The 25709-nt window shown below is 44.4% G+C and overlaps 1 protein-coding gene across 1 annotated transcript; it reads left to right on the top strand.

The window, feature by feature from the left end:
- The first annotated feature begins 9314 nt into the window (after window positions 1-9314).
- Window positions 9315-24976, top strand: LOC8032852. The gene is made up of 3 exons (XM_029981694.4): window positions 9315-9369; window positions 9596-9640; window positions 24801-24976. The coding sequence occupies exons 1-3, from the start codon at window positions 9315-9317 to the stop codon at window positions 24974-24976; spliced, it is 276 nt and encodes a 91-aa protein (XP_029837554.2).
- Window positions 24977-25709: the final 733 nt, after the last annotated feature.

The following is a 25709-nucleotide window of genomic DNA, read 5'->3' as shown; positions in this document are numbered from 1 at the left end:
GATAGTCGTGTTTAAGTTTTCTTGATCCATGGGGTTGCGTATTCTAGCATAGAGCAAGAGGTCGTCCGCAAACATCCTAGCTGTAACGTTGGGGCTGAGATCATTCACGATGTCGTTTATGTAACACAGAAACAAGACTGGACCCAGCACCGATCCCTGTGGGACCCCCGATGTAACCCTGCGGGTGGTCGACACTGCTCCACTGACAGTCACAAACTGTGTTCTGTTAGACAAGTAAGCCTGTATCCACGCAATTACCGACTTATTAACGCCGTATTTTAATAGTTTTTGTATCAGTCCATTATGTGAAACTCGGTCGAAAGCCTTCGATAAATCCAAACAAACCGCGTCGATTTGGCCTCTCTCGTTCGAAGAGCAGGAAAAGTCACCAAATGCACCTAGTAATTGTGTTACTGTTGACAGACGGCGCCGGAATCCATGTTGGCTCTTGTGAAAAATGTTATTTGATTCGAAAAAAGCATAAAGACTTTTAGAAATGATGTGTTCAAAAAGTTTGCAGCTTGTGCATGTCAATGAAATGGGACGATAATTGGCTACATTTTGTTTGTCACCGGATTTGTGGACTGGAACAACCTTTGCACAAAGCCAATCCGAAGGAACGCTGTGTTGACTGAGTGACGCTTTGAATATGATTGTTAAGTATTTGGCGACCCATTCCGCATATCGCTTCAAAAATTCATTAGGAATCTTGTCTGGTCCAGCGGTTTTCTTTGTGTTAATATTTAACAAAAGTGAAAGGACACCGGCCTCTGAAATATCAATGTCTGGCATAGACGCAAGTACGCCTTCGTCGTCCTCCAGATCCACAGGACAATTGCATGAATCGATAAAAACAGAACTGAAGTATTCATTGTACCTCTGGGCCATTCCGATATGATCCGAGATGACAACGCCGTTCTCTACAATGCAATCTATGTTCTGTTTTGAGGGCGCAAGATATTTCCAAAATTTCTGTGGCGCTGTCTTCATAAACTCCGGCAAGGTGACGCCGAAATATTTTTCCCGAGATTCCTTAATTTTTTCTTTTAATTCATTTGAGAGGCCGGCAACGTCACTTTTGCTGACAGGTTTTGTCTTGCGTCGCCGCTTTATTTTGCGTTTTAAATGAATAATGTCACGTGTTATCCATGGATTTTGTCTATTTACGCGCTTTATTTTCTGGGGAATGTACATCTGCAAGCAATGATTTACAGTTTTTTTAAAGTAATTCCACATTGTGTTTACATCACCCGTTCCATCGAGACCAGACAGAGACATTTCCAAATAATCCAGTACGCCTACGTCATCTGCATTATAAAAATCATACACGCGTGCATCCTGACGTTTGATGGGATCTAATGAAGAAGTGGTATAAAAATTCAGTAAAACAAGATTGTGGTCTGAAATTCCATCATGAATATCCACAGAAAAATCACGTAACTTGTTACTAACAAAAATCAGGTCTAATACCGAACTGCCTGCGTTCCCCCTTCTTGTGTACTCTTTTACAACCTGCGCCATATTGAAATTAAACACCATGTCAAGCAGTAATTGAGCATGTTTAACCTCGGTGGCACCAGCCTCAAGAGTATCCCAGTCAATATTAGGCAGGTTAAAATCACCACCAATAATGAAATTTGATTTATTAGCGACATTAGTAGCAACATATTCATAAACGGATTCCATGATGGACAAGGGGGAATCGGGCGGCCTATAAACTGCTTCAATTACGTATTGCGTGCCACAAAAGTCAATTTTGCACCAAATACTTTCTGTGAGTGGTAAGTCATTCATAATATGACAAGTAATTGACTTCTTCATAATAATCGCGACACCTCCCCCTCGTGTTGGTCTGTCCTTGCGTATAATTTTGTACGCAGGGGGAACTACTTCATCATCCTGTATGTTTGAGTTTAACCATGTTTCGGTCACGATAACTAGATGTGGACAGTGAAGCGTCAGAATATACTCTAGTGCTTCGACCTTGTTAACCAAACTTCGCGCGTTCACGTTCATTATTCTTAGCTGCTTTGCCGCTTCTGTGCCCTTACGTCACTTGTTTACAACTGGCGCGTGTCTATCTTTTGTTATTTTAGTTCGGCAGCTGGCCTCGTTATCCCAGAAATACAAATCACTGCCAATCTGGAGTTTATCTTCAAAAAGTTTGACCCGACGCCCAGTAGCCCTCTCCGTCTCCGCACTATCCCAAAGCTGTTTTTGTTTACGTAATGTTTCCTGGCAGAAGTCGTTTTGAAGGGAGACGCTGGAACCTTTTAACTTATGGCAGTTCTTAAAGACCTCAATTTTTTCGTTATAATCTCGGAACTTCATTATAATCGGACGTGATCGTTGCTCGCGCTTCTTTCCAAGTCGATTTATTCGTTCAGCCGTCTGTACTGTCACACCGAGACGACCACGAAAGAGTTCCTCAAGTACTTTTGATCTAACGTCGTCATTTGTTTCGTTGTCAGGCTCGGGAACTCCGAATATGATCATGTTGTTTTTACGGCTTCTGTCCTCAAGGTTGGTTAACGCAGCTTGTTGGTTTGTAACCGTTCTTCGTAATTCGTTTACTGAGCTATGCAGTACCGTGATAGCTTCTTCGTTCTTTTTTATTGTGACTAGTGAGTTTTCAAGACGAGCAATCCTTCCGCTCATTTCATCTACGGAAGTTTGGAACTGATTTTGCTTATCTTTGATCTGTTTTACATCGTTGGTTATGCATTTTTGACCTTCTAGAATTTGTTCTACCATTATTTCAAGTTTTGTGGGGCCGGGGTTTACTTCTACGTCTCCACAGAACATCAGCAGTATCTTTCCATGACAAAATGACATATAAGAACAAAACACTTCGGGGCATACTGACATACAAGAAAAGAACACTTCGGGGCACAGCAGCATGAATAAGCATCTATTATCGCTTTTGTAACATCTACCATAGTTTCGGTCACTAACCTGAATGAAAAACAGGAGTGGCATATTTGATGCGTTCCTTGCGCGGCTGCTGTGCCCACTGAAGGACGAAGTGGCAGTAGCTGGGCTTATATCGTAGGGCTGGTGTCCCATGGTTCCGAGTTCTCGTGGCTTCCATTGGCTCTGCTTGAGATCCGCCCATGACGAGGTGCCGTTGCCGATGGTGGGGATGATGCAGTCGTTACCGACGCACGTGGTGACGAGGCTCCCTTCCGCTGGTGGGCTTGGCGCGTGCAGCAGCATCTGAATGAAAAACGGGAGTGGCATATTTGATGCGTTCCTTGCGCGGCTGCTGTGCCCACTACACGTCAACTCGGTTTTCCGCTGAATTTAGCGGTAAAATTCAGTCTTGCCAGCTAAATACCAATCCAGTTTCTCCGCTAAAGTTAGCGGGAGAAATCATAGTCCCGTGACCTGACGAGACGTGACGTATATAACTATTCGTTTTCTCAGCTAAATTTAGCGGTGAAATACACGTGACATGACACACCAATTCACTTACCAATTCCTTATACTGCATGTCATGCATAAGGGGACTTCGAAGGTATAGCTCGCTGCCAATGTTGTAAGAAAAAGCTGAAAAGATTCCTTCAAAAAAAAAAGAAAAAAAAAGAAAACGAGTTAAAGCCTAATTCTAGAGTATTCTTATCCCATGAATCTGAATACCACGTTCGCTTGCCTCGAAGATGTAACTAAACGTGAGAGAACATGAAAATCGTCCCACCAGTCCCTACATCAGCGGTGGCGAGACCAGCGAACCGGTTTGAATCTGCTGTTCTGACCGCGTGTCCTGTGCTACCTCTTACCACCGGCCAGTTTGGTGTCTTCGTGTTTTTTTTGTTGGTTCCCACATCAGTGCGCTCGATTGGACGAGTCCGTGCGTGCTACTGGCGTTACCCCAAGAAGCTTCGTAGGCCTAACGAGCCGTATAGGCGCTTGCCCGGAACAGCTTGAAGCTGGACGACGTGTCAAAGGTTGAGGTAGTTTTAATCCAGGACGACCTCATGTATAAGCTATGTATGATTACGTGCTAGCCGTGCGCGCCGGCGCTGCCAAGTGTCAATTTATCCAAACAAAAGCCGGCCGGCAGATTTGTGCCGAGCGACTTTGATATGGGCGTGACATTGTCATCTTTTTCTGTCAATATTCGTGGGACATTCCAAAAAAAAAAAAGGGCCTTACTTGAATTTGTCATCTCCATCATTTGTTTCTCTTTTGAACCTATCACGATGCAGCTAACCCATGGCACGAATCGCTACTTCGATTAGACCGAACGTGTTGGTACCGATCAGCGTATAGTGGACGACGTCGGCACGATCACGTTCGGAGCCAAAATCTGGGCCGATGAAAGGAGCTATAACCATTATGGCGACGATGCGACGATGCGTAACCGTACTCAGCGCGGCAGCCATGAACCTAACCCGGAGAGAAATGTGCAGCTGCTTCGCTCTAACCCTCCAATCAATCAATGGTCCATAAAGGCCGGTTCACACATAGCGCGTGATTAGCACTTTTGAAGCGCTCAGTTAGCGCTTTAGTACATAGCGCTTCGTGCTCGCAGCCGCAAGCACGACACAAGGAGCGTGAGAGCGCTTACACTGCGCTGCTGAAGCGCGTCTGAAGCGCTAACTGAGCGCCTACTGGAGCGCTTCTGAAGCGCTAACCGAGGGCTACGTCACGCGCAGGTCGGTGCAACATGAGCGCTGCTTCCAGCGCTCATGAAGTAGAGCGCAGCTCTTAGGCGTCCCTGTCCGGGTTGAGCGGCGTCGGCGTAGCCGCGCGTTGCATTATGGGACATTTCCCATAATGACGTCAAACCTGACGTCATGTGTGACATTTCTCCTAACGACGTCAAACGTGATGTTATGTGTGACGTTAAGAGGGAAGATTTTGCGGAAAACTTTTCCCGCTAAAGTTAGCAGAAAACTTTCCCCACTATATTTAGCGGAAAGATTTCAATTTAGCAAAAAAATGTCCCGCTAAATTTAGCGTGGAAACTGACGTCACGTGAAGTCAACACGAATTCAGTTTCCCCGCTATATTTAGCAAAAATATTTTCGCTAAATTTAGCGGGAAGCTTTCTCTTATATTTAGCGCGGACATTTTGGCAAAATTTCCCGATAAATTCAACAGGAAAATGTTTGTAAATTTCCCGAGAAATATAAAGGAAATATTTATCTGCTAAATATAGCGAGAAAAATTTTTGCTCAATTAAGCAGGAAATATAGCGAAAATTTCCAGCTAAATGGGAGGGTAGCAGGAGAGAAGGAGGGGCGGGTACGGAGGGGAAGGAGGGCATAACCTCCCTCCGTACCCTCGCCTCCTCCTCCTCAAGAGCTGCTCTCTAATTCGGCATTACAAAAAATTCTACACGTCTTTCATTAATTTTTTATTATCTAAATTTGCTTGTAAGTTCCAAAATAAATAGCATTTTCAAAAAAATGAAGTTTCTCCTCCGTGTTCCTACGCTCGATGAGCTTTATCTGGCGACAAATTTCAAACCAGTCCAAACATTATTAGAGGGCCCTTTAAAAGGACCCTGAAGGCGTCGTCTGACAGGGCTATGACGGGGGGTATTAACCACCCGTGTTACCCGCTTAAAGGGCAACCCCACTTCATTTTTGGTTTTGAAAAAAAACAATGCAGTCCTCTTCAGAGGCCAGATTCACGAAACGATCTTACGCCAAAAATGTGCGTAAGACAAAGCTTAAGAACAAATCCGTATTCACGAAACGAAATTTTCGTAAGTTTTGCGCAGGTTACGACGAAATCCTACGACAGCTGCGACAGCTCCGAAGCTGTCTTACGCACTTCTTACGATCAAATCAGCATGGCCGACAGCGTCGCTCAGTTGGTCGCGACAACCAACGGATGTTTATTTTTCTACGTGCGCTTCTCACGAGTCCCGACTTCAAGCAGCAAGAATCAAGTAAAAAGTACTCGAAACAGACCACGACGAACGAACAAGAACGCTGGATCTACAGACACCCGGGAAAAACTCCAAGGGCCACGAGTACGGACTCCGACCGATCGGCAGATAGGCCTAGCAGGCACTCCGACTCGGCGCAGCGGGAGGCACTCACTTGATCGAATGACGTTTTAGCGAACGCCCACCTTTCATCGAACGACACTTTAGCGAATAGTCGGACGCCGCGAAGCGGCGTTTTCGAGTGGGCCAAATGGGCACACATTTTTGTAATGAGTTGCCGAAGACTGTCGCCGCGAAGCGGCGTAAAGCGCAGCGCGACGGATGGGTTAACGCGCGCCCCCGTTATTCGCTAAAACGACCATTCGCTCAAATGTCGCCGTTCGCTAAAATGTCATTCGCTCTTGTGATATGGACCCCGGCGCAGCCGTCTGCCCACGACCGATCGGCAGATAGGCCTAGCAGGCACTCCGTCTCGGCGCAGACCGTCTGCCCACGACCGGCCGGCGTGCTGAATGGAATATGCCCGCGCGACCCTTGTGAACCCTTCCCGTATTATAGTTTGATCGCTGACCTCAATTCTAGATTAAGAGATCAATCTCTTCCTCTTTTCATCTCCTTGTTTTCCGAGGCAACGGTGACGAACGCTGTCGTCGAAAAGGGGCTCTCATCAATTCTATCTCTGTTTTGTGTGATATCAAGCTCAAATAAACGCCGTGTGGATTACCTTCGCAACATGGTATGTACACTTTGTTATTAGTATTCCATTTTATTCTGACACGACTGCACCTCACTGTCGATCGCTGTAACAGTTCGTGGGTCGCAATGCTGGTCCAACCTTTCTTCGCCGGGAGTCACGTCAGCATCGAGTTGCAATTGTAAAGGATCGGTCCCGAAGCGCTTATCAATTCACGGTCCAACAGCGCAAATCCAGCACTTCGATCAAACGCGCGCGTCCGCTCCGTAGTGTAAACAAACATTTACGTGGCTCTTGCTTACACTGTCGTAGTTCAAACGTATCTTTTTTAACGTCGGCTCGCTCCCGCATCTCCGAGGCCGCAAAAAAACGCCGCGGCAATTCGTTCCCATCTACGTCGGTTTGCAAACGACTGCGGGCCGTCTTTTACCAACGATGACAGTTGTGTTGACTTGGTAGCGATCGAGTTCGTAGCAGTCAATGGGGGTGGTTACGCATCCCGGCCTCGGCATTCGGGCCAGTTTAAATCGTGTTAGCGTCGACATATCACTGCACGGATACGAACCCCATACAAGCGGTGGCAGAAAGGCCGCCTGTGTTATGAAAAACCCACGTGCTCCGAACGGCTCCGAACGGCTCCGAACAAATGCCGAGCTCTCCGATTGGTTGTTCGTGCTGCCGAAGACGCCGTCGCCATAGCAACAGCACCGGTAAGTTTTAGTTTCTCCGTACGACAACGTCGCTTTCCTCCTCTCACTTAAGAACGCGTTCGTGAATACCGATTTCTCCTCTTCTTACGATGTTCTTAACTTACGAACTTCTTAGCTAAGTTGTCGTAAACTAAGAAGCTCTTCGTGAATCTGGCCTCAGTATCGCATAGGACCACACGTCAAATATTATGACGGAGTTCTGTCTAAATGTTTCTTAAACGGTCCGGCAAACTGTGCAACTCGCCAAGTTGCCGGAATCGGCTGACTCGAGCGGGCGAACTCAGGCGAACTCGGGCGCAACCAACATCGCAGTCAAGGCTACGGCATGGGCGTAGCCAACATTGAGCTAAACGTCATGACCGTTGCTCCCTTTTGCTTGTTTTTACTTCTCCGGCCGAGCGTAGCGCATGACGTCAGCAACGTTTCCTCTCGGTGCTCAGCGGTGTCGAAATGATTGGCGTAAAGCGCCTGCGCAGTGCGCTTCTTGAGAGCCGTCCGGTCCCCGCCGTGGTCCCAACGTTACCGCCGTCTTCTGCGTCACAACCGCCGTCGTCTTCTCACCGTTTGTGATTATTTCCTCTCGGAGTTTCGTCCGCACTACGGACACCACGTGCGCAGACTTATGCCGCAGTTGTGCAGACGTCGTCGAATGTCGTAGATACCAAAATGTAGCGAAGAGTGCGGTGCAGACGACACTCGCGCCTGCCGCACGCCCGCCCGCTCCCATCCCACCCGTCGTTGGGCCGAGGATCACATGACATCTCGTATCACGTGATGGCCATGTTGTTGGCGGCCCGCGGCCAATGTTGCCGGACGGAGCCGAAGTTTCGGTCTCGATTTTCGCTCGTGTTTAAAATTAGATCTAGAAATATACATCCCATTTTTCGCGAAGCAAACGACGTAGTGTCTTTTACTAGGGCTTTTTAATTCGAAATCACTCCTTATCCAGCAATCTTCGGAACTGAGTGGAGCTGCCCTTTAAATGGATGGTGAACCAAAATTTGGATTTCAGAAAAAACAATGCAGGAGCGGTAGGCGGGACGCTACAATCCCTACAACACCACTCGATCGTAAGGCGATATCTCGAATGGACGGCCGTATGTCTGGAAAAAGAGGTCGAGATTGAACGAGGCCGACGAGGCGCGTAATGTTAACATTATCTCGTTTCCTCCTCTCTTCTCTTCCCACCTGAAGTGCCTGAAGTCGGCGAGGTGGAGAAGACGCGAGGCCGTTCCCTTTCCTTCTCGACTCTTGGCTTAGAAACAAGACGTCAACATATCTGTCAAATGCGCCTCCTTTTTTTTTCTTTTAGAAAAATACGGTCATCCGTTTTAGATATTGCTGTATGAGTGATTTTTTGGTGTTTGTAGCGTCCCATTGCACACTTCTGCCGCCGTGCTTTGTGGAATCCTGATTTCGGTTGAGCATCCCTTTTAGGTTTCGCCATCACGCTTCGTATATGCATACGCGTCAGTGAAGTAGAACGAAACACTTGTCACGAATGTTTCCGGCTGTAAGCTATGCTGTAAAAAGCGGAGTCACGAGCGTAAAGCCGTTTACGAGATCTCCGAGTCCCGCGACACGGCAGTGCCATGAATCAAGTTAAAAATACCTATTTTTGTACACTTTCCGCACCGTGGAAGATCAACGTACAAAGATAAAAATGGCTAATGAGTTGTTCTAGTTCCCCGAAAGTCACGCATCATGGCAGCTGCCAGATGTTTCTATAATCGGGGGCAGCTTTCTGTGCCGATGCTGTGAAAGGTTCTGGCAAGCGTGCCCTCTCCCAGACTGAGCGCGGATCAAAGGTCTGTACGCGCTCTTCCCATCTCCCACAGAAAGCGGTCCCCGAGTGTAGTTTTATTTGTTTTTCGAATACTGGAAACATTTTTTTTTTTTTTATAACGGCGTAAAATGCGTAGTGCGCTAACAATATAAAAGGCGCAGCTCATCGCCGTACTAATCAACTGTCTTCTTCCATCAGGAATTATTCCAAAAAATGAAAAGAATGGCAGCTTGCAAGGTGGTGCTCCTTTTGGCACTCTGTGGTGTCCTGGCTTGTGGTAAGTATTTGTCGTAGATATGCGTTACCTAATCTGGTGTTCAATCACGGTGTCTTTCGAAGTTATCTAGGGATAATTCACGATTCCTGTTGTGCTCACCGAATGAATTTGTGACATCGAATACACCAATATAATTTTTCATTCATGAAAATCGCAGTATAGCTCAGAAAAAAATCTACACCTTTAACACCTCTGCTTTTTTTTGTGTGTGTTTCCTTGATTTCAGAGACTGTGACGGCCGCTTCTCAGCACATTTGTGCCTACCCTCAAAGTATGTATGCTATTTTTTTCTCCTACACACTTCGTTTCCTACCTTATAGACTCGTACCATATAATTAAGCTCTTACCAACCGTAAACAGTTCGCGTCTGTGGGTAATGAAGAATCTATTGAATTGCCTGTGCTGTCTGGAGTGCCCCAGGGATCGGTGCTCGATTCATTGCTGTTTTTAATTTTTATCAACGATCTAATAATAGATTAACCTCGCACAGTGTCATTTTTTTTTTTGCCCGATGCCTGTATATTGTTTTCAAAAATCGATGGCGTTCCTGACCAATTATGTTTAGATGGTAGCCTTAAATTTATTTCTTTGTGGTGTCAAAAATGGAAAATGGACTTGAACGTTAAGAAATGTGTGCAAATGAAAATAACGCTGAAGAATCTACCCCTTTTTTCTCCCTATACAATCAACTCCGATGCGTTGACATTGGTTCATGACTACAAGCATGGCCTCCGAGATCCCGAAGCGCGCGAGTGCGCGCTTCGGGATCTCGGAGGCTATGCTACAAGTATCTATAGGTGTCAGAATTACCTCTCCCTTAGGCTGGACCCTTCACATTGGGCAGGTTTTTGCCAAAGCTTCTAGAAAGCCTTGATCACTGCGGAGGACTATGATTCAATGCATACAAGAAAAAAGATAACGGCGTATAAAACTCCAATTCGTCCTTAACTAAAATACGCTGACTAATTATGGGACCCGCATTCGGAATAGTATATAAATCTGTTGGAGGGGGTTCAAAGAAAGTCTCTTATGGGGAATTCGGGTGGCCAATCGCCGGCGAGATCGAGCCGGCAGAACCGGCAACTAGAAACGTGCCGGCGGCACACCATGTGAACATGAAACGCCAGACGGTGGCAGTTTAAGTGCAGACCGCATGGAGCGTTTTTGCTCGCGATTCAGGCGCGTCGGCGTCAAATCGACGTCATTTCCTGCGCGCAGCGGCGCGTTTTCGCGGGAGCGTTGGTTTCTAGCCGACCCAGAACAAGACGCGCGCGCCGAGGCGTCGAAGCGGCTCTCGCCCAATGAGGGTCGGTCGAACTATCACGTGATCCTGCGCAGTCCGCTGTTTCGTATTCAGCACATTTTAAAGTGTTCAGAGGCATTTTTATTTTCGTATAAAAATTGAAAGGTTGTTTCTTTTGACATACAAACCCGTTTTATTTACTTAATTGTTCATTTAATTCTCATTTTGTAGTATTTGCGTCAACATTTACATCGCGTGTTGAGAATTCTGTTATCTGGCAACGCTGATAACGCGCGGCCGGCGGTGCTTGGCTTTGTCTGCATGCGGGTACCCCCGCGTCAGCTTCCGCGCGAGCGTTCATAGCGCGTCGCGTTTTCGCGTGTAGAAAAACGCGCCATGCGGTCTGCGCTTTACTTCACCTCTTGCCCGCGCGACACCGCTAGCGAGAGGCTGTCGCCGCCGTCACCCATGTCCTGCGGCTTGGATTGACTCGAGAAGTGGCTGCTGAAGTGACTTCAGATCTGTAGCGTTCTTTCGTTCATTTTTTTTTCTCACTGATCTTCTCTCCCATTTCGGAAGTGGCGACACCGGATACAGTTTGGCGCCTGCTCGCTCGGCCGTTTAGAGCTCAGGTGGAAAAATCGCCGGGGCTTGCCGGAGAACCACCACCCATGAAAAATACGTGCCGGACGGAAACTGACCACTCGAATTCACCGTTAGATTCATTTATAATTCGTATATGGCCAAGTATCACACGTTCCACCGTTGTACACTGCGCCTGGGCTGCCTAAGTTGTCATGTCGAAGGAAAGTAGATCGCCTAAAATTTCTACATCTCATTATACGTAACAAAACTTGTTTAAAGCTTATCGCCTATCTGCAGTTTAAGTTAAGCTGTGACACCAGACAGAGAAATGAGAAACTAATTTGTGAGTTTTGTTGCATGAAAGATATTTTAAAACATTATTCTTTTTTCCGCGTACTGTTTGTGAGTGAACCGAGCTGCCCCGATGGACATTGTCTCCTTCGCTTTATTCTCTAGTGCCATTGATGAACCTTTCTTTGCTTGAATGAACTGTATACGGCCTAAGTTGCTAACGCATTGTACTGTATGTTTATAACTACTTATTTCTTTTACTGACCATTTTTTTTTCTTTCTTCCACTCATTCCTTGGCCCTCAAACGTTGGCCGGCAGCATCTTTAAAATAAAGAAATAAATATACTCGCTTTGACAGCATATGGCGCCTTCAGAGAACAATTATTTGGTCAAGCGATCAATGTTGTAATGAAGTGCGGTGACGTGCTGCACCAGAACTCACCTAACCGCCAACATTATCGGAACACGTACTGTTGGCATGGACTGCCGTTGGAGCTATTATACAGGGTGTTTTTTTTTAGCTGCACCAAATTTTCAAAAAAAAAAAACAAGAGCTGCGTTAGGGCACTTTTAGTTATGCCATGGGCATACCCTGCCTGGCGCCCACTAGGAAGAAAGTATTTTTGGCAACTAGGCGGCTAATTAACAGAGATCTCTTAATTAACTTTTTAATTATTGTTTTTAGAGGGCCTATTGTATTTACGAAATTGAAGCCCAACCTTGATATGCTCCAACCCCACAGTGAAATAAAGGCACAAAAAATTTCTGCGCGCGCTTCTGGCTAAATATTTTCCATTCCCGCATGCTCTTTCAAACCGCAACTGATCAGAACAAGAGCGTCAATGGCGTCGATATCTTCGGCCTCGCTTGGCATCACAGCGGTGACGTCACCTGTGATGCAGGCACTACCGTCAGCGCTATTGTAATACGTTGCTCTCTTCTTAGTGTTTTGCTTACCGCGGCAGGTGTAAATCACGCTGTCCCAGCGGGCATCGTGACGCTACCCTTTCCTTTCGTTGATATGATAGAAGCTGCTCTGAAGACTTGTGCCAATGGACCTTTTTCCAGTAAGCGTCTGCGCACGCGCACACCCTTTTCCCTTGACCTTGACCGCCCTTTCGCCATTTTTGGGGGGCACTGTTTTCTTGCGACACTAATCTGTTTCCATGGGAGAAGGCGAGTCCGGTTGCCCTCCATTTGTAGTAGGCGGCGAAACCGTCATGAGGCGCTCCTTACTGGAAAAAGGTCCATTGTGCTACAAAGCGACGATCGCTGCGTCACTTGCTGCTCTGTTGTAAGAGACACAGGTTTGCACCCATATCTTTGGAAGGACGAAGGCTACAAATAACACAGGCGCTATGCGATTCACTGTGCCTTTCTTTCTCTGACTGTGGCAGGAAACACGTCTGAATGGCATCGCTTATTGCCACAAGGCTTTCGGTTAAAGAAAAAACAGACATGGTGATCGCATATTTAACTATGCAAAAGAATGCTCGTCATGCTGCGCAACTTTACGCCGCTCAGCACCCAGCTCGTTTCGTTCCTGCCCACACTTCCTTCGTACGCGTTTTCAACAAGTTTGCATCAAGTGGCACGGTGGTGAGTGGGCGAAGACAGAAAAAAATATATCCTTAGCCGCGAATTCGAGACTGACGTTCTCGCGTACATAACAGAGCCTGAAGCAAGCGTGCGGGAAACTGCGAGGTCTTCTGGGGCAACGATTTCTACAGTGTGGAAAATGCTTGTGAAGCATCGTATGCATCCGTTTCACGTTAGCGTGCACCAAGAGGTACATGGCAGTGACTTCCAACGACGACTGGACTTTTGCAGTTGGGCCCTGATTGAAATGGACCGGGATTCTGGATTCTTGAAAAAATTATTTGAAGTGATGAGGCTCAATTCTGCAGAAATTCAACGGTGAACCTCCACAATGCCCATTACTGGGCAAGCGTAAATCCTCGTTGGCTCCGTCAGCACAAGCATCAAGTGAGATGGTCTATTAACATATGGTGTGGAATATTTCAGGATAAAATCATTGGCGCATATTTCTTTGACGGCACACTGAACGGAAAACTATCCACGGAGAGAATCCTTGAGGGAGTCGTGGAAGAGTTTATTGCCGGCCTGCCCCTCAGCGGGCTGAAGGAGGCGTGGTTTCAACAGGACGGCCATCCAACACATTCTTCTTCGCGTGCTGTTCGATTTCTACATTGAACTTTTCCAGAGCCGTGGATTGGATGCAGTGGTCCAGTTCCGTGGCCGGCACGATTACCAGATCTGAGCCCGTTAGGTTTTTTTCTTTGGGGTTATCTGAAGAATAAAGTCTACGCCACGGGACCCACCAGCGTGGACAACCTGAAACAAAGAATTGTCGCCGCCTGTGCCGCAGTTCAGCCTGAAATGCTCGAGCGCGTGTTGTGCTCCATGCGGAGCTGACTGATGATGTGTGTTTCTGTAGATGGACTCCAATTCGAGCACTTGCTTTGAACGTAACTGTTTCCAACTTCATAAAGTGGCCAGGCGGCGGCAAACGCTGGGTGGCTTATCACATGCCATAATCACTTTGGCTGCCAAAAATTTTTTTTAAGTACTTTTTTTTTTAAGTACTAACATGCGCTAAGCCATATTTTTGCCTGCTTTTCTCGACGAACTAGAAGGCTTCCGAAGAAAATACTGGTGCTGTGAAAAGTGCTAGTTTGGGGCTCTGAGTCAGACGTCAGCGTGTTGGTAAACTTAATAATACTGAAATAATAAGCAGAGGGACGGACAGCTGAATAAACAGAGAGCTGGACGGACAGAGGCACGAAAGCACGAATTATGCGTTGTTCTGTCCGGCCCTCTGTTTATTCTTTCAGTATTATTTGGGGCTCTAAGTGAGGCAGTAAAACTTAGTTCTCAAGAGTGCCCTGTTTGAGCTACACTTGAAAAAGCGGCGATGCCGTGTTCACAGCGTGCCGCGCACAGCACATGACTACCGTTACGTGAGCCAGGACGCCGGTGCAAGGCTCCTTCCTCATTTATTAAGACCATCGATTAGATTCTCCAAAGGCTTTGTACTCGAGAGCCAAATTTTCGCTACTAAAGGCTAGGCGTAAGGAGAAAAGGTTAAACTTTTTTACATGATTCATAATGATTATCGACAGATAGACAAGACAGCTTACTTAATTCCCGATGCGTCTGGAATTCCACGTAACAAACATAGTCGTGCCCTTCACCAGCCCTGCTGCTTCAAAGTCCTTTTAAGTATTCTTTTTTTTTTTTTCCTAACGATAAGCGAGTAGAACTCTCTCCCAGAACAAGCAGTATCGTGTCAATCGCTGGAATCGTTTAGTTCTTATCTTGCATTTGATGACGTGGGCAGCGATTCTTGAAATTGCATGTTTATTTAGTTACTATTCCCTCTTTTTTTTTTCGTGCCATGACTTCCAGCCAGCGTCATTCTTCCATTGTTGTATTGATTTTACATTTTTCCCCAGTGCCGAATGATTCTCCTGTAATATAATTTTAGGACGGGTTTGCAACGAATGCAGTTGTCAAGTTTTTGTTGTGTTCTTTTTATTTTTTTCCTTCAGTGTTTATCAAGTTTTTTGCTCATGCCCTCCCTATCATAGTCCCATGTAGGAACTGATAGTATTTTGAAATAAAAATAAAAATAGAACAAAGAAAGATTATTTTGTTACACGCTGCAATAGTTTAACTGCCAGAGGGGCCAACGAGTGATATTACACAAGCACAGGGATGGGCAGTATTTCAAATACAAGTATTTGAAATACGTATTTCAAATACTTTGTGTATTTTGAATTTGTATTTAATTACAAATTTGGTAATGTATTTGACGTGTGTATTTAAATACTAAAACGTTGGTATTTCAAATACAATTGTAATTAAATACAATTTTGTGGGCGGAAATACATCCCTAAAATTTATTGTTACTGTCCAGAGCAGGAAGAAAACTATGTTCTGCACCGAATGCAGTGTCTCTCAATCAAACACAAGCGTTTAGTGACTTTGTGATTACGGTGCTAGTCCAGGGCAAGACTAGTGACGAAATCGACGTTCACAGGCAGGCTGGCTAAATAAGTGCCTGTGACAACTTGTGATGCTTTCCAGCCTGATTTCCCTCCATATATTTGCCTGGAACATTCTAACCGCTCATTCACACTGGAAGCGGATCCGCGTTCGCAAAGCGGTTGCGAAGGCGGTGGTATAGAGATCAAGTACAATTGCACGCGCACTCGATGACATCAAGTGCGCGTGCAATTGTACTGGATCTTTATACAACCGGCGTTCGCAACCGGTTTGCGAACGCGGATCCGCTTCCAGTGTGAATGAGCGGTAAATGAACGGGTCGTCAAGATTTTTGTAACTGGTGCGAGTTGCAACAATAAAAGAATCTCTAGCTAGTGCTGCGCGTCTTGGTCGTCTCGGTTCTTTGTTGGTCCATACCAAAATGTAATCGACAAAAAAAGCTGCTTGGAGCTCTGTATTTTTATCACCTATTACGTCCAAGCTGATTACATTTTTTTTTGTGATTATATTTCTATTACGTTGCTAGAGCCTCGCACAATAACTTCCGAGTGTGCAATGCAAAATTAAAATGAGATACCCAGAAACCCGTTGCAGGTGCCCTGAAGTCGCTGATTGTATTTGGATGTATTTGGATGCTGAATGTATTTGAAAAAGTATTCGGAGGAGACCAAATACATTTGGTTGTATTTGTATCTTGTATTTAAATACTTTTTTGGAAATGTAATTAGATTTGTAATTAAATACATTTTTGACGAAGTATTTTGTATTTCTATTTCGATACATATTTGCATGTATTTTTCCCATCCCTGCACAAGCATGACTACTTTGTTCTTTAAAAGAAACCTGGCTAGTTTAATGCATCAAAAAGCAAGAACTTAGAAAGAAAGCAGCGGTGGCAAATAATAGGTAGCTGAAGTCTCCAGCATTGAAAAAAATATTTTTCCCAAATAAAACGCAGGAAGCTCGTCTAAGGTTGCCGGCCGTTGGTAATGCATGCAGCAGAATTTATCGTACCAACGAAAGCGTCGCGTCGCCCGCAGGTCAAGAGAGGGATATGACACAGCACAGTTGACGCCGACCGCAGACGCCTAAATTACACCGGCCGCGGTCAGCAAAACACTAAGGAGAGAACAACGTATTGCAAAAGCGCTGACGGCAGTGCCTGCATCACAGGTGACGTCACTGCTGTGACGCCAAGCGAGGGCGAAGATATCGACGTCATTGACGCTCTTGTTCTGGGGCCCTAAACTCGTCAAACACAAAGTTGGAGCCAAAAGTTCGCAGAGCGCGCCGATTGAACGTTGGCGAAAAAAGCGCGAAGTCATCGTCGTGGTAGACCAATCGGTGGGCTTCGTCAACTTCGGCCCCAACTTTGTGTTTGACGAGTTTAGGGGCCCTGGTCAGTGTAGGTTCGAAAGAGCCTGCGGGAAGGAAATAATTTCGCCAGAAACGTGCGCAGAAAGTGTTTGTGCCTTTACTGCGCTGTTGGGTTGGAGCATATTAAGATTGGGCTTCAATTTCGTAAATGCAATAGGCCCTCTAAAAACAATAATTAAAAAGTTATTTAAGAGATCTCCGTTAATTAGTCGCCTAGTTGCACAAAATGCTTGGTTCCTAGTGAGCGCCAGGTCGGGTATGCTAATGGCATAACTAAAAGTGCCCTAACGCAGCTCACATTTTTTTTGAAAACTTGGTGCAGCTAAAAAAACACCCTGTATAGATGCTGCACGCACGCTAAGCCGGAGTGCACACTGATGCTCGCACATCATACAGGGGACACAGTGCCCGCTGCAGTCGCGATCAAAAAATAACCTGAAAACACACTTCAAGCATGTTCGAAGCATGCTTCGAATATGTCTTGAGACAGTGTTTGTGTGACCTGTGAGATAGGACCGCCCAAGGAAGGAACACGTCTCGGGCAGTGTACGCGAACCGTCTTTTGTATACGGTGCCGCGGAAGTTAAGCCTGGATCGCAAGCAAGCACCCCGTTGTGTATTTCTTGAGTCGCAAGATAATCAACATCGACACTCCATATGGCCAAAGTGCCCCTTGTGCGCGGCCATATACTTTGTCACCCAGTGCAGAGCGGGCGCCATTTGTGATTGCGATTCGGAATTAGGACTTGCTGAGCTCTAGAGCCACTAAATGAGCTGCGCTTAGAGTATCGGCACTCCGTTCCCCGACATTGTTGTGGGCGCCGCCATTTTGGCTCGTATGCAGAGCAGACGCCACGGCCGATCGTCATGATTCAGAAGTGCGACTTCCTCGGCATTAGATTCGGTGTTTGGAACGTCATGTAATATTGCTTTTCTCTTTCGCGAACTGTTGTAACATTTGTGGAAGGCGGAAAAGCGTTTCCTGTGATTTCAGATGAAGCTTCAGATAACTGGCAACCATGACTTTAAGCCGCAATATGGCCAAGTGTCGTTACTCTGAAGCGTAGCTTATTTAGTGGCACTACTGAGCTCTATGCTTCCTCGAGAACGGTAGTCAAAAATGCCCGACTCCTCGCGGAGCGTTACGTATTTTCGCGTTTATGTGGCTAATTAAAATGTATGCAGGTGAATTTTAGGTTAGATGTATGTTAACGTATTAAGACGTATACATTTCATAGCAAAAAGCATTTCTTCTTCTTCCGACAGCCAAATCAATTGTAAGAACTATATACTTCGTGCGGCGTATGAACAATGAGCAAATATTTGTTGTTGTTTTTTTCTTGAGGTGAAAACAAGTGCAAGGTCCGGAAGCTCTTTAGCGATGCGGTGTTGATTTGAATATGGCTCTTTCAACATTTCTGCAGGAGAGAAAAAAAAGTTTTCTGCAATTCCAGATTAAGCTTCGGATAACTGACAACAAGGAGTGAAACAAGGTGGCTGAAGTGTTAATGCTCTCAAGCGTAGCTCGCGTATTGCCTCTAGAATGATCTTGATAAAACCTGGTTCGTATTAGACACCCTGAAACAGCGCGCTCACGAACCATTGGCGTCGCTGTTCTCAATTTGTATGTACGATCCTACGCATCCTTTCTGTGGCGACGTGTGTTTGGGCTTCAAAAAGACGCCCGTCTAAGCAAAATCGGAACGTTTTATCGCTGACATCTGTCCTGCAAATCGTTGGTCGCTTCGGCAAACTCTCAGTGTTTGTAACAGCCGTCCTATTTTAGTATCCTCTTGCAAAGCTTGCAGGGTGTACGTACTGCTGTCTTCCAATCCTTCGTAGGCTACTTTTTACTGTGACCGCGTCAGGCGTTTCACTCTCACGGTCAAAACGTGCCAGAAACAGCCGCCTTCGGGAAAAATATGTTTGCGTTGCTTTCTGCTTTTTCTGCTGTAGATGGCAATCGTCGGAAAACTTCTCACTTTTTTTTGCGCTTAGTTTGTTGTGTCTATAGATTGTTAGTTTATTTCACTGAACAAGATAAAAAAAGATATATACCCGCCCTTTGGAACGTATTAGGAATGAATGCAACATAACTGGTAGGTAGATTTTTTTCTTATATCGCTGAGCGGGTGGGTACGATCTTTACACATTAGGAACAAAATACAGAATGGTACAAGTTCGGATGATTGACGTTTGAGTGTCTTCGCTATATTTCGTCCTATCTATTCCAGCACGCTGTCCAACTTTGAGATTTTCTATCGTCTCTTCTCTCTTCTTTTTTTTCCTTATAGTTTTTGTTAAATCTTTTTTGTTTCGTCTGTTTTTTTTTTTTTTTTTTTTTGTGTTTCTCCATTGAGCACTAGACAGCCGAGCGTCCGTCATGACTGTTCTTACGTAATATTAAAATAAGTTGCATTTACACGCAACCTTAAGATAATATCATGATTCACCGCAGGGTTGTCATTCAACCTCGTACAATGGGGTAGACATTTTTCAATTCTGGTAGAACCTTCTGTCCATTAAAACTGTTATATTTTCGTAAAGTTCAATGTCATGTCCGAGCAAAAAAAAAAAAAATACTTGGCAGATGAAGGCGTTTGAGCCTTAAAAGTGATTCTCAAGCTTTCGATGTGTGAGCACCATATAAGTAATAAATCTTAATAATGAATATATTAAAAAAAAACTTGTCTGAGTATATTGAAAGCATTTATTAGCGATTCTCTTGAGTGAGGATGCGATTTATTCATTTCGGGCTTATTCAAGGCCCCGTACAGTCCAATGTGAATGAGCACTGCGCAGGAGCTCGTGCAGTCAGCACTATATCTGTAGTCCGCGTTAAAGATTCCAGGCTAGCGGTATTGCTATGGCGCCTGGATCGCGTCTTCGACTGGTGTGCTTAGCGTCCTATACCGCCCATACATCAAAATTGGTCCCCAAGTGGCAACAAATGACGTAACAGAAGCCGGAATGTCACGCTGTTGCCTGTCGCGATCCTGGCGGCTGGCGAAAAGCACGAGCGAACGCGAGTGTCACTGTCGTCACGGCGTCCCAGGCGTCCCAACTTCCGGCTGCTCTAGCTTCCGTGAACTGCCACAGTGGAGAGAAACCTGCAGCAGGTCAGGCGTCTGCCATTTATACCACAACTGTTGGGACGCCGCCAGGGTCGCGACCGGCGACAGCCTGACACTTGTATGACGTCATCAGGCGGAAATCGAGGGACCACTTTTTTGGCCGCGGTAAACACACCAGTCGGAGACGCGTTCCAGGCACCATAGTATTGCACTGGACAAATCGACCATTACCAACGAAGGCGACATACACTATTTTAGTGAAGGAACTTTTCGCTGTCTAAACCCCCGCATGTAGAAAAAATACGTTGATTTTCATAAAATAAAAAATAACTTAAAAATAAAGAACAGAAGACGTTAATTATGCTTCCATCGATCTTCTAAATCAGGGGTCTCAAAATATTTTCCTAACGGGTCGGATTAGGGATCTGTCGTAGTTTCGAGGGCCGGGGGTGGGGAGCGTAAATTATAGAAAAATAAATACTAAATAAACACTTCTAGATAACCATTCAACATAAAAAAATTATTGTTAGTTTAAATATTAAAAAAAAGTACCCTAATGGTGGTCGACGCACGTATACTTTATTATTTCAATTGGAAGTACACCGCGGACGACCGCGTGCCTGTCGTAAGACTTTGGCGGGCCGGATCTTAGTTCGCGGGCCGGGGTTTGGAGACCCCGGCCTTGAATCAACGGGATGAAAGCAGGAACTCAAGCGTCCGATCGATCCTATTAATCGGACACTTCTTGTCATATTGAACGATCTAGCGAATACAAATTCTCGTGTAACAAGTCCGTAGACCCGTAAAACTCCGAACCATGTAAAATTTCGGCTTTTCAACATGCCGTAATCCGTGGACAGTAATCCGAGGAATACGGTATTTTCGACTTTGATACGCGAAATCCCCAAACGCGGTTTGCTAAAAAAAGGAAAAAAAAAAAAAAAAAGCTAATGATTTAGAATTTGTCGTGCAGGTCATCATTTCCGTCCAATTTTCTATTCGTTCTCATATGTGTTCTATTCTATAAGGTCGGGCAATATTGCGATACAAATGTATCGCGATAGTATTTTAGAAAGACAGTTTATATATATATATATATATATATATATATATATATATATATATATATATATATATATATATATCTGGGTGGATTCATCTCCACTCAGGCCCAGATTTAGGGTCGAATTTTTAATTAAAAAATATGTGTTTTCGGGCAATTCCTATAATAAAAGAAGACGCAAACGGCAATTTTGTCGGATTTTTTGTTCTCAAGTTATGGACCGTTAATTGAAGCGGTTAAGGCGGACACTGACAATCTTCCAGGTTATCGGGGGTGCCCATATTTCACTCCATCCCTTTTCCCTACTTTTTACGCTACATCAATATCACTTTTTGGGAACACCCTAGACATGGGCTTTTTCATGCTAATTAAGCCTCTAGGTCATAACATTCTTAACGTTTGTTTTTTTATTTGTCAAACCGCCTATCTGCTACGATATTTGATGAAGTTCAGCAAGCTGTGATGTGTGACCTAAATAAGGTATGTTTATGATATTTATATCACCGTAAAGGTCCAATTAAGTTATTTCTTTTAAATGTAATTTGAATATTTTGCGATAAGTATACAAAGCGCTACATGTGCCTGAAAAACGACTATTTCGAAAAACGAGCAGGTTTGAAGTCGATTTCCTAAAAAAAACCACTTTTTATTTTTTTTTATTTTTTATTCACAGCTATTTAATATAGTAGTCTATCAGGAAATACCAACAGAAATTGTAATATATTTTTTGTATGGCCGCTTTTAGGACTCGAATTTGTTGCTGTGAGAGTTTTAAACGGGACTTCGCATACACTCTCAGTTGAGCAGAGTTTTGACCTATGTAAGGTTTCCTATTTAATGTTAGTACTTACTTCAATATCTTGGCGTAAAAGCCAGTGAAGCAACAATATTTATCCTAAGAATATTTATTTACTTGGCAGTGCACTGGCGTGATTTGCGAGGTGTGTGGGCTTCGCCCTATGTTTTGACGGAGGAGATACGTAACATCTAGACTCATGGACAACTTAAGTCATGAGGGAAAAGTCTAAGTAACCCGGCATGAATCACTGAAATTAGAAATGAAACCTAAGCACATGACTAACACATTTGAAGCCACGCTACGAAATGCTCGTTAACTTACGAAAGAGACCGTACGCGCACAAAATAAACCGTACTTCCTAAGCGTCAGGTACTAGATCGTACATATGTATATGCACTGCATATCTGTTTGACATAGGAAAATATGATAATTACATGTCAAGTTCGGTATTTCAAGCTCAAAGCCGAAAGCAAAAGGCCCCAGAGGAATTCTCTAACAATCTGCATTCCCCCGTATTGGGAGAGAGTAAGCGCTGTGCCCGCCCTTGTGGATACGGACTTCGAAGTTAATTCTTTTTTTAAGCACACTACTCAAAACTTGATATAATGTTTATGGTTAGATATTGAGGTAACTGCTAACGATAAATAGAAATCCTTACATAGGCAAAAATTGTGCTCAGCAGAGCGCCTGTGCGAAGTCCCGTTCAAAACGCTCATAGCACGATATTCGAGTTCTAATAGCGGTCATACAAACAATATATTACAATTTCTGTCGGTAGTTCCTGATAGACTACTATATTAACTAGCTGTGAATAAAAAAAAAAAAATAAGTGCTTTTTTTTTAGGAAATCGACTCCAAAATTTCTAGTTTTTCGAAATATTCGTTTTTCAGGCACATGTAGCGCATTATATACTTTTTGCAAAATATTAAAATAATATTCTAGAGAAATAACTTAATTGGCGCTTTATGGTGATATAAAGATCATAAAAATATCTTGATCAGGTCACACAGCACTACTTGCTGAACTTCGTCAAATATCGTCACAGAGAAAAAAGTTGACAAAAAAAATTAAAAACGTTATGACCTAGACGCTTAATTAGCATAAAAGAGGATATGTCTAGAGTGTTCCCGAAAAGTGATATTAATGTAGCGTAAGATGTAGGGAAAAGGGATGGAGTGAAATATGGCACCCGCGATAAGCTGGAAAAATGTCAGTTTCCACCTTGGCCGTTTCAACTGTCCATAACTTGAGAACGAAAAATCTGACGAAATTGCCGTTTGTGTCTTCTTTTATTATATAAATTGCCCTAAAATATCTATTTTTCTTTTTTAAAAATTTAAAATTCGATCCTAAATCCGTGCCTGAGTTAGTTGAACCAACCATAATATACACACATTCTATCTCGATAAATTTTTTCTTTCAGCTTTTTATTGCTTCTTTGAATGAAGATATATTTTCTGGTGCATTCCTGGTATGGCGATAGTGTTGGCGGTAACGCGTTAGAAGTAACGGCGTTACCGGTTACGTGTTACTTTTTCCCGTTACGTATCTGCATTCCCCTGTATTGGGAGGGACTTCGAGTAACATTGCAAATCACGCCAGTGCCAAGTAAATAAATATTGTTGGGATAAATATTGTTGCTCCTTACTTTTTAAAACAGTAACGTGTAACGTACTTACGTTACTTATTTTGAGTAACCAGCAACGTAGTTACGTTATTCGTTATATATTCTTCCCAAGACTTTAAAATGTACACTTTTTTTATTGAGCTTATAGGTGCCCAGCCATTATTATTTTTTTCCGTTTTATTTTCGTTTCTTTTGCGTTTTTTTTTCTTGACTATTCTGGTGGAACCGTAAAAAAAATAAGGTAACTATGCTTAGTTTCGGTATGGACATAATGTTTCTTGAAATATGACACTTACGCATAGCTGTAAGGTCAAAAATAAAACGTGCTCATTCATAATAAAAAAAAAAGTAACGCAACAGTAACGTGCGTTACTTTTTATCGGTAACGTGAACGCGTTCCTTTTATTTCGAGGTCAGTAGGTCGGTAACGCGGTCCTTTTATTTGCAAGTAACGAGTAACCTATTTCGTTACTTTTTTTCAAGGACGCCTACAGCACTGGGCGATACTGTAAGGGGCGATTGATCCGTGCCGTTGCAGTTTTAAAATAGTCGTTTATTGATATCGGGCGCAAAAACGTCAACGTTGAATTCTTACCGTGGGCACTCGTTTGTTGGTTAACAAATATTCCACAATTAATGTAGATCTTGTTTTTTTTTTTGTTGTTTTTTTTTTCTTCTTATACACTAGCACTCGACCAGTCCTACAGAGTATGAGCACGTCTCAAATTGATTGATGAAATGATGTATCTCACTATATGTATTTCTGCGAAATGTATCCGTGTATTTGTTTCTTCAAATATTTTTTTTATTTTTTGAAAATGTATTTCTGACATGTGTCACGATACCTTTTTTTTTTTTTTTTTTACCAATGTATCTCAGTTTCAACATTTCACGCTTCTTTGCCTTGTCCTGCATTATTTGAATTCTCAAATATTTTTGAGGGTATATATCTACTGTTCCGTATTCGTTTTTCAAATGCTTTTTATATGTTGAAACTGTATTTCTGACACGTGTCGCGACACCTTTTTTCATCAATGTAGCTGACTGTCAGCATTTTAGGCCTGTTTGCCACGCATTCTAGTATCGGTATGCCCGAATACTTAATAGGGTTTATCTGCCCGTCCCTGGTTTTTTTAAAGGCTTGTGCGGACAATTGCGTTTGACTACGACCGACTGTGCCTCAATCGGTTTGTAAGCCTCTTTTAACTGCTTCGACCGACAGGGCACCAGCGCAGACGCTTGTAAGCAGACATGGGATGATTAAAACCGTTTTTTTTTTTTTTTAAGCCTATCCGTCGCGGAACCCATGTGAATAGTCATTTTCTTTTTCCCGCCCCACAGCTTGCACCGAGCCGGGAGAACCTGACCCGGGTCATCTCGTGAATGCGACCGCCAAGTACGACCCAACCACCATGAAGTGCGAGGAGATCACGCCGGAAATAAACCAACCTCACGACTGTCAGAAGTTCGCGACCATCGAAGAGTGCAAGGAGAACTGCGAAACTGCGAGTGGCTAAAGCAAGGCTTGAGCTGGCAACCCTGAGAACACGCATGGTCGACGACGACCCCTTTCTGTAACGGTGACAATAAAAGCCGTACAAAATGTTATCACCTGAGCTTCCTGACACCATATCTCAAGCTTGGAAGGTCATATTTTCGGATCGAAAAGATCGTTGATAGGCCCTTTCCAGAAGTTCATCGAGCAACATTGGAGGTCGACGGTCATTATAGATACGAGGGGGGGGGGGGGGAATGATGTTTGTAGTTTTTTTGACCGATCCCCCCAAAGGTTATCTTGGTGATATCCCACACTTGATAGTTAGGGGAAGAAGATTCGTATGTTTGTCTTTTTAGACTTTGGCTAGGTGGCGCAAGCTACCGCCTTTTAGAAAGGGTATAGCCCTTAACATCCATCCACCTATCTATCTTTGGCCGCGAAGCACGTGATTGGATCCGAGTCGTCGCCGGACGCTGATGCGGCGCTTGTGGACAGGTGTTGGCGCGGACTTTTGGAAAGGGTCTATTGTGCCTCATCCGCACTAAGCACCCCCAAGGAGTTTGACGAACTGAGCACCGATACTCTTAGCTTAAATTAGTTAGTGGCTCTTCAAACTAAAAAGTTTGCACTCTCCAGGGTGTTTTATTTTGCTCGTCCCAGGGACAACACCCGAAGGGTGTTATAGCACCCACCCCCGGACGCCGATGCGGCGTCCGGTGCGCCGCACCGGTGCGCCGGTGCGGCGTCCTAAG

This window comes from Ixodes scapularis, unplaced genomic scaffold (genome assembly GCF_016920785.2).
Source record: "Ixodes scapularis isolate PalLabHiFi unplaced genomic scaffold, ASM1692078v2 PGA_scaffold4__175_contigs__length_147842914, whole genome shotgun sequence".
Lineage (NCBI taxonomy): Eukaryota > Metazoa > Arthropoda > Arachnida > Ixodida > Ixodidae > Ixodes > Ixodes scapularis.
This window is presented reverse-complemented; position numbering and strand designations above follow the sequence as displayed.

Coding starts and splice junctions, on each gene's coding strand:
- LOC8032852 (XM_029981694.4), top strand. CDS start 9,315: ATGGCAGCTTGCAAGGTGGTGCTCCTTTTGGCACTCTGTGGTGTCCTG. Junction 9,370..9,595: donor CTGTGGTGTCCTGGCTTGTG/GTAAGTATTTGT, acceptor CCTTGATTTCAG/AGACTGTGACGGCCGCTTCT. Junction 9,641..24,800: donor CATTTGTGCCTACCCTCAAA/GTATGTATGCTA, acceptor CCCGCCCCACAG/CTTGCACCGAGCCGGGAGAA.